This window comes from Chelmon rostratus, chromosome 2 (genome assembly GCF_017976325.1).
Source record: "Chelmon rostratus isolate fCheRos1 chromosome 2, fCheRos1.pri, whole genome shotgun sequence".
Taxonomy (NCBI): domain Eukaryota; kingdom Metazoa; phylum Chordata; class Actinopteri; order Chaetodontiformes; family Chaetodontidae; genus Chelmon; species Chelmon rostratus.
The window spans coordinates 442,501-456,658 of NC_055659.1; the positions used below are offsets into that span (position 1 = coordinate 442,501).

The following is a 14,158-nucleotide window of genomic DNA, read 5'->3' on the forward strand; positions in this document are numbered from 1 at the left end:
GTCCAATGACGTCGCTTCAAGGTTAATACATTAAACAACTCTTCAGTTTAACAGACACGTCCAGACCGACGGCACGGAGCAGATCATTCCTCTTTATGTTTTCAAAGGACAGTTTTAAGTGAAAATGTCTTCAGGAGACAGAGATGCTCTGATGTTTCTTCTTCTTCTTCCTCTTTGGTGTGTTTCCAGAGGAGCCGTCTGCTCCCGACAACAAACCTTCACATGAAATGATTTTCACTGCTCGTGCTTCTTGTTTGAGTTCACTTTAGTTCTGTTTTTTTTAATATTTTCTCCTGTCTGAACATGGAAGGTGTGAAAGAAGAAAAACAGATGATGAGTTAATAATCATAATAAGAATTAGAATGAGTGTTTCAGTCAGCACGCAGAGGCATGCTGGGAAACTGAGAGACGTCTCCCTGCTGAAAGGAAGAAGAGGCACGATGAAGAAAATCACATTTCACATCATTTTTATTCTAAATGATTTTGAGAAAGAAACTATTTGTTTTAACTTTAATACAGAAATGATGAAATCCTTCAACACTTCAGAGAAAACTACCTTTTGTGGGCATTCGAGTCATTTTCCAGGACCTTTCCAGGACTTTTCCAGGAACTAAAAGCTGCATTTAAGAATTGTGGCAGCATTTTTTTTTGCAGCTTTTCGTGTCGGGAAAATGTGAAGAAACAGACTCTCACTGAGTCTCTGTGGTGATTTCAGCACAACACGCGGTGTAGAGAAGAGTTTTAACTCAGTGAGCTGCAGGAGTGCTTCTGTACATACAGAGCTTTAGCCTAAATGTTGCTAACAGGAAGTAGTCATCGTGTCGGAGACGCAGACTGCAGATATTTTTCTAGTGAGGATGAGGATTTGATTTTCTGTCTGTGCTGCATGAGAGCTTCTTACGGTTCCTGTCAGGAGTCGCTGCTCAGTTTGCCTTCAGCTTGTGGTGTTCTGCTTTCTGCTGAGCTCTCAGTGATCTGGATCTTTTGTTTCCACGCTGCATTCCTTGTTTTTTGATCACCGTTCTGTCTGTAATTTAGTACTTTTTGGGAAAGTTTTGTGGCCATTTCAAACTGCCTCTGTGGGTTCCTGATAATCCAGGTTGCAGTGAATGTTGAAGGGAACGGAGGGACTTCCTGCAGGTTGTTTCTGCGCTGTAGACGAGACAAACTGAGGACGTGAACCTGCAGGAAACAAACTCCACTGATCTGCTCTGTTCAGCACTCTTTTCCGAATGATTCGGACGAGGCTCTGAATTCTGAGAGGAAGAGTTAACGTTTCAGTCTCAATGTTTTTCCTGAGAGGTGGATGTTAATTATTCTCCACTTTTGACCCTAACGCTGTCCTGTAGACCTCTTGATGCTGCAGCTGAGGCTCCTCGGTTCAGTTGAATCAGCATTTATTTTAAATGTCAACGTCATCGGAGTTGGAGCTGTGAAGTCTGACCCTGTGACGAGGGGGCGTTTCCCATGGCAACGGTCGACAGACAGTTGCGGGCGGCGTTGCTATGAGACGTGCTGCTTGCTGTGTCTGGTGTGGCTCTGATTGGATGCTGTGATAGGCTTGTTTATCTTACAAACAATCATGCAGATGTTTTGTCACCGAGGCCACAGAGCGCAGCTGAAATACTGCAGCTGTGTCCAGACAGAACACCGCGAGCTCCACGGCACCGTGATCACATGCAAAATCAAAGGAAGTATAATTTAAATAGTAAATATTCAAACGGCCTCCTGACTAACTCGGCAGTGTGAAGTGAGGCTGGTCTTTTCTAAACGTGCAGTTTTTTGACTGGAGTTTGGTGAAATGAAGCGATGAGCCTCAGCTGCAGCTGACGGTGTGACATCACCTCCATGGTGTTGATGTGATGGACAGAGACGAGCAGTGACGGCGGGGACACACTGAGACCACGGGGACAGAATGTAAGTTCACAGTGAACAGGATCTTTATGTACTGTACATACTGACCAGATTTAAAATGTGACCCAGCGCTCTGACTTACAGGCTGTTATTAATGTGTAACTTTCCTTTTGGAACATGTTTTGTATTATTTGCACTACAAAATAAACTTGAAGTGAAAAAAGGTCTCTGATTCCTCCTGTCTATCTTCACTTCCATCTTTTTTCTGTCGTTCCTCCCTTGTCCTCTCCCTCCATCTTCACCTCTCCTGTTTTCAACTTTTTTCTTTTCTTCTTCCTCCATCTTTTTTCCTCCTCCATCTGTATTTTTACTTATTTCTCCATCATTTCTTTGCTCATCCTTACCTTTATACAGTTTATACTTTTTTCCTCTTCTGAGGTCATAATACTTCTGCGCCTTTATGTAGTAAAAAAAAAAATTTTTTTAATATTTTTACATTGTTCGGGTGGTGGCGATTGTTTTCATTTGAAGGATTTTAGAGGTTTAAAGATGTGAAAATGTTGAATACTTCCTATGAAAATCAGCAAAGATGACAGAAATGTAAAAAAATAATAACCCAATTTTATGGAACAGAAATAATGTTTTTAATGTCCCTTAATTCATTTGTGACCCCTTGCTGATTTATTCCGGGACTCCACATGGACCCCCCGAAAAGTTACCAACCAGTGTCCTAAATAAGACGTTTTCAGATGAAGATATTTTGTTTAATTCAAAGAGATCATGAGTTTATTTTAATGATTTGTTTTTCATGAAATGAAAAATAGTCAAACTGATGTGTTTAAAGATAACTTATGTTGATGTTGTATATATATGTATATATATATACATATATGTATATGTATATATACATATATGTATATGTATATATACGTATATGTATATATATGTATATATATGTATATGTGTATATATATATGTATATGTATATATGTGTATATGTATATGTGTATATATATGTATATATGTATGTGTATATATGTATATACATATATACATATATATGTATATATATACATATATACACATGTATATATATACATATATATATATATATATATATTTATATGTATGTATGTATGTATGTATACATACACACTATATTCAACATAAGGTTGTCAGTAAGCTCCCAAGCTGCTTCCCTCCTTTGGATGTGGTATTATTAATGTCTGTCTATCTATCTATCTATCTATCTATCTATCTATCTACATAAACATATTTATGGAAGACAGACACTGCATTTGTACATTAACTCAAAAAATGAATGTACTCCGCTAAATACTCCACTGAGTATGCAGAATATGTGACTAACTACATATAAATGTAACATTATTTTAAAGATGCCTCGCTTATCTTCAAACGTTTTAAAGATAAAATAACTCTGTATGTTGAGCCTGCAGCATCTGACAGACCTGAGCAGGTGTCACTGAGGGAGTGTGTGGGGGGGACACGCGCAGGGCAGCACGTGGCAGCAGTGAGAAGCACACCTTGGACTCACTTTGATTATGAAACACCGCAGCAGTGTGCACGTGGTGCTGCAACACGCTCCCTGAGCTTCGCGACGCTCCCTGCCCGCAGGTTTCACGCGAACAGGACGACGAGCCACTGTCGACGGTCCCTTGACTTTCTGATGAAATCTCAAACTGAAACGTAGACGGACAGACGGAAGCGACGCGGCGGTTAAAATTAGACTTCAGAGGTGAAATAGAAGCTTTACTAACGCTGGCGGTGGTGAAAACAGTCTCAACTGGACCCCGAAGCCAACAAATGTGTTTTTGGAGAGAATAATTTGAATGCAACGTTACCGTCGCTCCCCGGTTAAATAACCGCTAAGCTAGCTGCTCCTGCTAAGCTACCGTGTTAGCATCACTGGCTGTCGTTGGAAGCAGAGGGAGACCTCCAGCCGCCGCCTTTTCACGGAGACAACGAGCAGAGAAAATGGCCTTTCTGTCCTTTTCAGACCTGGATGTGTCCTCGTACTACGATTCAAGCGTGTTTCGTCTTTGTTTGTGCTCCAGCTCCGCCACCGTCTTCACCAAGTTGTCCACAAGAAAGAAGTCTAACCACCACTCTCAGCAAGGCGTCAGCGCCGCGGAGCGCGTCGGTGTCACGAACAATATTTCCTGGGTTCCCTCCGGCTGTGAGGATCGGTCTGTGTGGTAAGGAGTAAAGACAATGTTTCAGTGAAAACACTCGACGTGTATAAATGGACTAAAGAAGTGCTGCTGCTAAGCTGCACCGGAGGCGCAGCCTCAGAGACAGTTACCCTTTGACAGCTGTCAGATTAGCCGCTAAGTCAGAGAACCAGGAACCGCCGAGTGATTCCTGCTGCTCAGGAATGTCTCTGCGTTTTTAGTTTACACGTCTGACTTGAAGGAAATGTTCAAAAGTATGAGCGGTGGAGAACATTTATCCGGCGGCCAGAGCTCGTCTTCTCCGACCGGGCGTGGAGTCCCCTCTCCCGGGCTTGACAGCCAGGAAAGCTCGTGGATCGGCCTGCTGTCCCTGGTGTCCAGGCCTGCGATGTCATTTCTGCAAAAATATCTCCCGGGGAGACCCCGAACCCCGGCCCTTTCTGATAAACAAGCTGGTTGGCTCAACGAGGATTTAAAAAGCAGCTTTGCTAATGAAGAAAGTGAGTTTTTAAGACAGTTGGACGACATACTGCCGCTAACGCAGCACCCGGCTCCCCAGCTGGCCTACGTGCAGTGTCGGCACGACGGATCCGCCGGCCTGCTGGAGCCGAAAGGCGGCAGCACTGTGCCGTGGCTGACCGCTGATTCTCTCCGGGAAATAGGGATTGAAAGCGCAGAAGAAATGGACTTAAATCTCTGCCAGCAAGCTCAGATTGGATATTTCTCTTCTACCAGGACTTTTCTCAGTCATGGTCGCTTCAGCTCGATGTCATCTCAGGAAATAAACTCCGCAGGGGGGGCGGACTGGGCGCCAGAGCTGATGAGTTCCTCCGTGAAGAGCAGCTGGGGTAAAAGCAGGATGTGGTGGGGCAACTTTTGGGGAGGCGAGGAGAGTTCACAGAAAAGGCTCTTGTCAGATTTGTCCTGGTCTGAGGAGGGGGCCCTGACAGGCTGGCTTTGTCCACAACAACCGGTTTCTCACACAAAAGCCCCTGCTGCCGAAACAACCGATGTGTTTGTCCAGAGCGGCAGAGGGAGATGGATGCCGGGAGAAAACACTGGACCGTCTGACCACAAAGAGGAGCCGGCCAACAATGGAGGCCTTCAAACAGTCCAGAACAGAGAGGGGTCCATGCCAGACCACCGGCTCAGCGTCGGTAACCACCTGAGCAGTTCAAAAGCTGCCACTGCCTGCAGTGAGGGGGCACTTCTGACCCCAGATCAGGACAATGGTTACTCCAGTCTGGAGGAAGAGCACGTCCAGATGTGCCAGCTGTTCATGGTGAAAGCCCCGAGTGAAGAGCAGCCGCGGCCAGAGACCGAATCCACTGAAACCTGTGACGCTGTCACAACAGACATGGAGGAAGAGGCTTCTGAGGAGGGAGCGTCTACATCAGGAAAGGTAGATGACGAAGAGGGCATGCAGGAAGATGAGGAAGAACAGGAAGTAGCCCTTCAGGAGGAGTCCGCAGAGGCGACAGTACTCACCACCCCCCAGTGTCCGAATAAAGCCATTGCCTTCATCATGGGCTGCCCCTGCAGTGATGATGACAGCAGCCAATCAGACGGGGAGTCCAGTGACGAGGACGATGATGGTTTTGACAGTGAGGGCTTTTCTGATCTGTCCAGCTCGACCGATGAAGAGGATGATGACGACGAAGACTCGGACAGCGAGGCAGACTCTGAGGCGGAACGCCTGTGGAGCTCATTGTGCCAAAGTCTGGACCCATACAACCCCCAAAACTTCACAGCCCGGCTACACACCAGCAGCACCCCACCCAAGACCATCCCCACCTCCACACCTCCGTCCTCCACTCAGTCCACCCCCGCCTCCTCCCCTGACCTCACCCCTTTGTCCCTCTCCTCCCCTCACCTCAGCTCCACCCCTCCCTCAGGCCACGATGTTTGGGATGACTCCACCTCAGCCAGCGAGGTGGACGAAGCGGAAAGTCTCCGCCTGTGGAGCTCCTTCAGCTGCTCCTCGGACCCTTACAGTCCATTTAACTTCCAGGCCCCGCTCAGGACTCGAGAGCCCGTCAAGTCGGGGCCCCGGGCCAAGACCAGGAAGGCCTCCCAGACTACCCCTCGCTCTCCCTGCCGTGCCCCAGCATCTCCACCTAAGTACAGGAAGGAGGAGGCTGAGGAGAGGCTGGACAGCGGCTTCTCTGAACCCTCCACCTCCTCCAGCACACAGAGCTGCAGCAGAGCCAAGAAGGTCAGTTTGTTTTTTATGAGTTTATCTTTGATTGGTCTGATCAGCAGTCAGCTGAGTCTGCTTCACTGAAACTGCTCCACATCAGTGACTTCAACACAAGCTGATTGTTAGTCAGGACTCATGTTAGAACAGCAGGGGGCGCTGAACCCCACTGAGTGAGGATGAAACCTGTCTAAAAGGCAAACAGTAGAATTCAGTGGCTCTTTGCTCTCATAGTGATCTTATTATTCACGTCTTTGTGCACTTTCAGTCAGTTGGTGGCATCAGCAGAAGATTAAAAGGAAAGAAAATATTAATGTTGCACAAAGTTTATTTTTTCCTCTGATGTTATCATAAAGTGCTGAATGTGTTCACCTCTTCAGGCCTGTTAAGATCCTTTGAATTTAACAACCTTTAACAAAGAAATGTGAGACTGGAGAAACTGACACCAGAGAGTTTCTCATAAATTACATCATATGAGTTATTGATTGTCACAGTAGTTGGTTAATAAGACTAATTATTTCACACTAAGGACAGAAGCTGTGAATTAGCTCAAAGATCTTCATCATCAGGTAGAAGTCATTTCCGTCACGTTACAAACACATCTTAAAAACAATCATTGCTTCTTTGAATGTTTCCTGCTTTCAAAGCAGCGTTTTTTTGTGCTGTTTCTCCTACATGAGCCTGACACACAACAAAAATACTCTTCATTTATTTTGATCGCTAGCAGTAGTCTTTAAAAGGAAGAAAACAAATGTACAGTGCAACAAAAAGACATTTTTCCATCAACACATCACTGAATATGTGACATCACAAGGCGAGAAAGCTGCTTTTGTGTCTGAAACGAGCTCTGATGTTGAAACGTGTCAGTTATACAACAGAAACCAAACAGGAGCGGTTGTGACATGTTAAAGTACATTTGAACAGTCTGATAGTTTCTTTTCAGTTCGTGTCGAAGTCATTTATTCTGAACGTGGAGTTCACCGTCTGTCCCTCTCGTCTCTGTGGGGTTTCTGCTTCCAGCTGTCTGGATTTAGATCTTCTCATTTTACTGCAGCTGTTCATGTGATGAAACATGTTGACTTGAACTGAAACTCAGACCAGACTGTCACATTAGAACAGGGGCCCCGGGACCCTCAGACCCAGTTTACACTCATGTTAATGACTACCAGGACACGTGGTGACGGGGTCGTTCTGAGAAGTGTGGTCTGGGATACATGTGACCACATGTCTTTTGTAGACGGACGCGTCTCAGACAAGGACAAAACGGGGACATACTTCATCAATGCAGGACGCGGTGGTTGTTTGACAGCATCCTGCCAATCTTAATGTTGGGATTAATCGTGCTTGTGTCTGGGTTCTCAAACAGTTTTTAATTTGCTAAGCAAAAAACAGCTCTGGTGACAGACTGTAATGACTTTGACCTTTGACCTGTAGTGGAAGTGATGAAGGCACTAATGAAACTAAACATGAGTGGTCAGCGGGACACCTTGAAGACAGGTGATTTGTCTCGACTGTCCACTTGTGTTTGATCACCCAAACTTATTTTAAGACCACGTGTAAACGGGACTGTGATCCTGGTGTTGACCTGTAGAGTGTTTAAGCTTCATTCGGAGTGTTTTTAATACAACACAAGAGGAAAATCAAGTGACCAGCGCTCTATTGGCCTGCTGCGTACTGTTTTCCACAGCAGGATGCAGTATGAAACTGTTGAATGGATGTGTTTTGCAGGCTTGGCTGGTTTCAAACAGTAACACGGCTAACGTCAAACCACCACGACTGCAGCTTCACCCTTTGATCTAAGCAAGAGAAATTATAAATGTGGATTTTCACGATTTTCTGAAAGATTTTCTGTTGCTTTGGAAACGTAAAGTTATTCCTTCTCTGATGACAGAATAACCGCTTTATTAAGATTAAAACTCTGTCAGTGGGGGTCCTGGCTTTCCTCTGTGTGACGGTCTCAGCAGGTCTGAGAGCAGGACTGACTGTCTGGTTAGCTCGCTGCGCCCACAGGAGCTAATGCAGTTAATATATGAAGTATATGTCATTATTTGAGTCGTCCTTTTCTTCTCTGATATTCATTTTGGTCAACGAGTGAAGTAACAAGTCCCGTCCTGCTCACACGGTTTAGTTGCCGAGGAGATAAATATCAGCCAATCAGAGCTGATCCCTGCCCCGACGCCCCTGTACCACACCTTTACGCTGTGAGCGCAGAGCGTACTGCAGCTCAGTCTTCTGCCTCAGGTTACCTGTCATAAGATGTGAATGAGCCGAACTAACTGACTCGAGATTAAACATGTTTATAAAGCTGATCAGAGATCAGAGTCAAGGCTGCTGTAAAACCTTTGAAACAGACCGTAGACGTCGAGCACAGATCAGTTCACAGACCACACTGATGTTCATGATGTGTAGAGAATAAGAGAGAACAGAAGACGTCACGTTGTAGCTGCAGCTCGACTCTGCTGAACTCGTACAGTGAACTTTACCAGCAGCACTGACACAGGACTCTTCTTCCTCCTGTCAGGTTCGTTTCTGTGACGACGTGGAGGAGTTCTTCGCCAGCTGTGGCGAGGAGGAGGAGGATCGCCGGGGCCCCTGGGAGGAGCTGGCCCGAGACCGCTGCAGATTCCTGCGACGCTGCCAGGAAGTAGAGCAGAGCATCGCCTACTGCCTGCAACCGCAGCACCGCAGCCTGGTGTACCAGCGCCTCGCCGTCCTCTGCGTCCAGGACTCCTGAGGACCATCCACATGTCCTCTGCGTCCAGGACTCCTGAGGACTCAGTTGACTAATAGATTAATGATTCAGGGCCGCTTCATAACAGACTCATTCAGAAAAACAAAAAAAAAAAATGGTGTTTGAAGGGCTTGACTCGTGGCTTCACTGTGAGGAGAAACCTGTCTGCGGAGGAGTCGTCACTGTGTTCTGGTTGAAAGGTCTAAAAAGGTTTCAGAGTTCACCTCAGTTGGTTCCTCTCATGTGATCGTTTCATGTTTGCAGTTTTTGTGTTGATGTTTGCGTCTCAGATACAGAATCAAGCTGCTGTTCTCCTCAGAAACATCAGAGTAGATCTCTAAAGGGAGAAGTTTTTCATGTAAAATACACAATTCTTTCATGTCATTTTTTTATTGTTAATTCATCTATGCAATAATTTGGCATTCAGATAATCATTTTTCTGTCAAACAGTCAGAGAACATCCAGAGACACTGATGAGAGGCAGCACTTTGTTTTCATGATCCATTAACCTGCACATCAGTCCTTCATTTAGTCCTGAAGCTCGGACTGAGACCAGCAGCTGGAACCAGTCTGGTCTGATTAAAAATCACCTAAAACCCTTCAGGACTGATTCAAAAAGTTGATTAATTGTCTGCTGAGCGATGAATCGACTACAGCAAACATGAAAACAGCTGTCTCTGATGGACACTGCAGCTTCTTTCTGTGAGACGGATGTAGAGTCAAACCAGCGGACAGAACCAGATGGAAGCGGTTTAATGTTCAGTATTTGTTTGCTTTCAGTTTTCTCTTTAAAGCCAAAGATCGCTCATGTGTGACAGACAGGAGCTCAACTTCAAGTGTTTCCATCCAGTTCATTTGCATTCATGTAGAAAACGTTGCTCAGACTCTCACGTGTTTCTTCTTCTGCTGCTGCAAACGGCGTCACTCCTTCCTGAAGAAGAGGAAGAGGAAGAAGAAGGCGGTTTGAAGCTTAGACCTCACACCAGTTTGATGTTGTCTCAACACAAAGCAGCTGCACAGAAACTGGAGTGATGAATTGGACCGGCAGTGTTAGCCGACATGTCGGCTACCAGGAAGTGTTGATCTGATGAGGAAGACCTCTGTTACTCATCTGATTTCTTCATCATTTAAACGTTCGGCCTGTTTTCTAGAAAGAAATTCTGCTGCTAACTGAAGGAAGTCTTAGATCAGCTCGCGTCTGCCGCCGAGGCCCCGCCCTCGCTCACATTTCTGGGTATCTCATTGGTTGAATGGACTCAGGTGTGCTGTGGAGATTTGCCTGTTTGACAGAACCGTCACAGACTGTGGAGAGAATTTCTAGAAGATTCCAACCATATCTGAATAAATAGAATGTGAGAAGTAGAGCTGCTGCCTTCTGGCACCTTTGCTTGATTGATGACTTCAAAGATTGATGATTAATTGACTAATTGTTTGATCTTTCACTGAGAGAACTCATGACCTCAGTATTTCAAATCATGAAGAGGGATTTCTGAACATCTGCTCTTTGTTAAAAACAGATTTGTGATGATTTTTTATGATTTTACAGAAATGAAAAATAATGACTCGAGTTGTTTCCAGAGTTACTTTGAACGTTCAGTGTTCACATTAAAGTGTCGTCGTGGTTCGACTCTGAAGAGAAACACATTCGTTTATTCTCTCAGTTAATAAAATGTCAGAACGCCAAAGAGAGAGAGAGAGTGGGCGTGACCTGAACCCGAGTTTGACCAATAACAACAGACAGGAAGTTCAAACAGTGAGACGCTCCGTCGTGTCGTCTCCAGACGGACCGACGGGGGTTTGGTGGTTCTGGTCTCACAGTGTTCGCTGAACTCGGCCGTCTGTCAGCTGGTGATTTGGTGACTTTAAAAATGAGGGAACGCCACATTTGAATAAAACATGTTTCTGTTATTTTAGTCTAAGATGCTTTTTATTTTTCTAACGCATCGTTTGTCTGGTGGGCAACTCTTCTGTTTAATCAACACAACTAAATATGGCAATTAAATACTGAATATTTAATAATCACACTCGGTGTCTTTTGCTTCTTCTCTCCACAGAAACCTGTTTTCACTGATCGTCAAGGCCTTGAACCTGTGAATCCAGGTCCTTGAAATGTCTGAAATCCAGTTTAAAAATAAGAACAAAGAAAAAACGTGAAATGGTTTCAGTGTGAAGAAAACATCGTTCAGCTGATGTTGCTTTGCTGCTTTGTGACACTCACAGTGAGCTGCGGTGGCCACCTACAGGACAGGACCGGTACTGCAGCTGTGCTGGTGTCGCCACAGCGCCGCCTGCAGCCAACCAGTGTCACTGCAGTGTTTTTAGCTTTTAACCACGTTAGCAGCAACATCTCAACAGCTGTCGGATGATTGTGGTGAAATGTGGTTCAGACATGTTCAAAACAATGTCCAAACAAACACCTGGAGAATTAATGACCATCAGCCTCAGCTGGACTGTGGACCCGTCTCACATTCCGTACTACACACTACATACTCAACATGTGTACTATTGCTCAACATATTTATAGTATTAGCATGTATCTTTTCAAATGTACCGCTCAGCGTGGAAGTGATGTGCGCGCAGCTTTCCGAGAGCCTCCTTGGAGACGTGTCACCATAGTAACCTGTGCCAACCATCTTCACCTCTCCTGTCTCCAACACTAATCACAAATATAACGATGAGCGAGCGAGCCGCAGACGAACTCGTGGATCTCTGCCGTCTTCCTCGCCAAATAATTCTTAAATTAGTGGAAAAGGTAAGTAACCAACATCATTCAAACAGTTTGAAAGACAAATATTCGTAGTATTGATGAGCTGCGAGGTCAGCGGCTCTTTTATCGCTGCTCTTTAACGCTCTGGTTGGGGGTTAGCGTCACACACACACACACACAGAGGAAGTACAGCTTCAGCTTTTTATTCTTCAGGTTGTTGAAGCAGCAACAAGACAACAGTGTCTTAACATTAAAAAGACAATATTTTTAAACCAAGTACTCGAGTACTTTAACTCCAGTAAAACTATGACCGAACAACTTTCATTTAAATTGAAGTAATGAAGTAATATTTGACCACAAGTATTTATGCTTTAACTCAAGTAATGTACTCAAGTTGTGTACTTTCTCCACCACTGCTGCTAATTAGCTAATGTTAGCATGTTTTTACTCTAAACCCAGATGCTGAACAACATAAACGTCAGCATGTTGGCATTGTTCCTGTGAGCATGTTAGCATGCTGATGTTAGCATTTAGCTAAAAGCCCCCCAGCGCTGCGGGCGGGCCTGCAGACCCTGGTTTCATGCTTTTACAGGGGAGTCTTGTGCAGTTTGAGATGTGACACAGCTCACTGATGACAGGACGGCATACTGGACTCTGATCAGCTCACCTGCACGAAACTTCCTCAGGTGTTCATGGCTGAAATGAATGAACATTGAAAACATAGAGAGACTGTTCCAAAGTTTCTCAGGTGAAAGCTCTGGAAGAAGTAGACATAAAAAGCAGTAAGTGGACGTTTTTCAGTCAAGATCAAGACTACTTTCAGTTCAGTTTGTTCTGTCGTGGTCATCAGACTCTGAAACTTTGATAGAAACGTAGAGAAACAGTCTGTGAAGCACCAGTGAAATATGATGAACTGTCTTCAGTTCTGCCTCAGGCTCCGACAGGAAGTTGAAGGCGGTGTTCTCAAAGGTGAAACCATGACCTTTAACACGTGACTCCCTCTGACCCTCCTCCACAGTCCGGTCCAGGAGACGAGGTGTTGAGTCCGCTGTCCTCCAGCTCCACCAGGCCTTGCAGGTATTTGATGTACCTGATGGCGGCCCTCAGTGTCTCCACCTTACTGAGCCGCTTGTCGGTGCTCTGACCCGGCAGGTGGTCCCTCAGTTTGGCGTAACCCTGGTTCACGCATCTCACCCTCTGACGCTCTCGCTCGTTACGTTTCTGGATGAACGCCGGCTCGAAGGGACACTCGTACACGCTGAAGTGTCCGTGGTGGTGAAAGGGGGCCAGGTAGGGCAGGATCCTGGGGCCGGGGCCCCTCAGAGGGCCCTTGTAGGGGTCCATGCTGGAGGGGTAGAGGAAGAAGGGGACAGAGCCGGACAGAGAGTGCTGAGAGGTGCTGCGATCCTCACGGTGAGCAGCAGGGGGAGACAAACTGAAGCTCAGGTAAGATGATGAAGAGAAGGTGGAGCTCATCATGTGACCCGTACCTGAAACCGACTGACGAAGAACACACCTGTAGAAGCAGCAGAGACCTCAGTGAAGGTTCATCGTCAGACCCTCAGAGTCCTGCAGGGACACAAACAGACACAGAGTCAGTCTAAAGAAGAAAACTACTGGTTCAGCTTCCTTCAGTACCAGAAAGTAACTGAGTACATTTACTCTCTACTGCATGAAGCGGATAATACTGCTGTACTTTTACTGCATGAAGCTGACAATACTGCTGTACTTTTACTGTATGAAGCTGACAATGCTGCTGTACTATTACTGCATGAAGCTGACAATACTGCTGTACTTTTACTGCATGAAGCTGACAATACTGCTGTACTATTACTGCATGAAGCTGACAATACTGCTGTACTTTTACTGCATGAAGCTGACAATGCTGCTGTACTTTTACTGCATGAAGCTGACAATACTGCTGTACTATTACTGCATGAAGCTGACAATGCTGCTGTACTATTACTGCATGAAGCTGACAATACTGCTGTACGTTTACTGCATGAAGCTGACAATGCTGCTGTACTATTACTGCATGAAGCTGACAATACTGCTGTACTTTTACTGCATGAAGCTGACAATACTGCTGTACTATTACTGCATGAAGCTGACAGTACTGCTGTACTATTACTGCATGAAGCTGACAATACTGCTGTACTATTACTGCATGAAGCTGACAATACTGCTGTACTTTTAATGCATGAAGCTGACAATATTGCAGTACTTTTACTGCATGAAGCTGACAATGCTGCTGTACTATTACTGCATGAAGCTGACAATACTGCTGTACTTTTAATGCATGAAGCTGACAATACTGCTGGACTATTACTGCATGAAGCTAATAATACTACTGTACTTTTACTGCATGAAGCTGATAATACTTCTGTACTTTTACTGCACAATGCTGGCAATACTGCTGTACTATTACTGCATGAAGGTGACAATACTGCTGTACTTTTAATGCATGAAGCTGATAA

General features: G+C 45.2%; 3 protein-coding genes across 4 annotated transcripts in view; 2 read left to right on the plus strand and 1 right to left on the minus strand.

The window, feature by feature from the left end:
* pik3c2b (phosphatidylinositol-4-phosphate 3-kinase, catalytic subunit type 2 beta) overlaps nucleotides 1-2,069 on the plus strand; it is a 35,865-nt gene extending 33,796 nt beyond the window's left edge. For both annotated transcript variants that reach the window (XM_041948748.1, XM_041948756.1), the window contains exon 33: nucleotides 1-2,069. This exon is cut by the window's left edge and continues 530 nt beyond it. The gene's annotated coding sequence lies outside the window, so the exon portion shown is untranslated.
* Nucleotides 2,070-3,461: 1,392 nt separating this feature from the next.
* LOC121624549 (protein phosphatase 1 regulatory subunit 15B) lies at nucleotides 3,462-10,998 on the plus strand. The gene is made up of 2 exons (XM_041962308.1): nucleotides 3,462-6,261; nucleotides 8,765-10,998. The coding sequence occupies exons 1-2, from the start codon at nucleotides 4,291-4,293 to the stop codon at nucleotides 8,975-8,977; spliced, it is 2,184 nt and encodes a 727-aa protein (XP_041818242.1). The 5' UTR covers nucleotides 3,462-4,290; the 3' UTR covers nucleotides 8,978-10,998.
* Nucleotides 10,999-12,665: 1,667 nt separating this feature from the next.
* Nucleotides 12,666-13,160, minus strand: LOC121611946 (achaete-scute homolog 5-like). The gene has a single exon (XM_041944686.1). The coding sequence runs from the start codon at nucleotides 13,158-13,160 to the stop codon at nucleotides 12,666-12,668; it is 495 nt and encodes a 164-aa protein (XP_041800620.1).
* Between the last annotated feature and the right edge of the window lie 998 nt (nucleotides 13,161-14,158).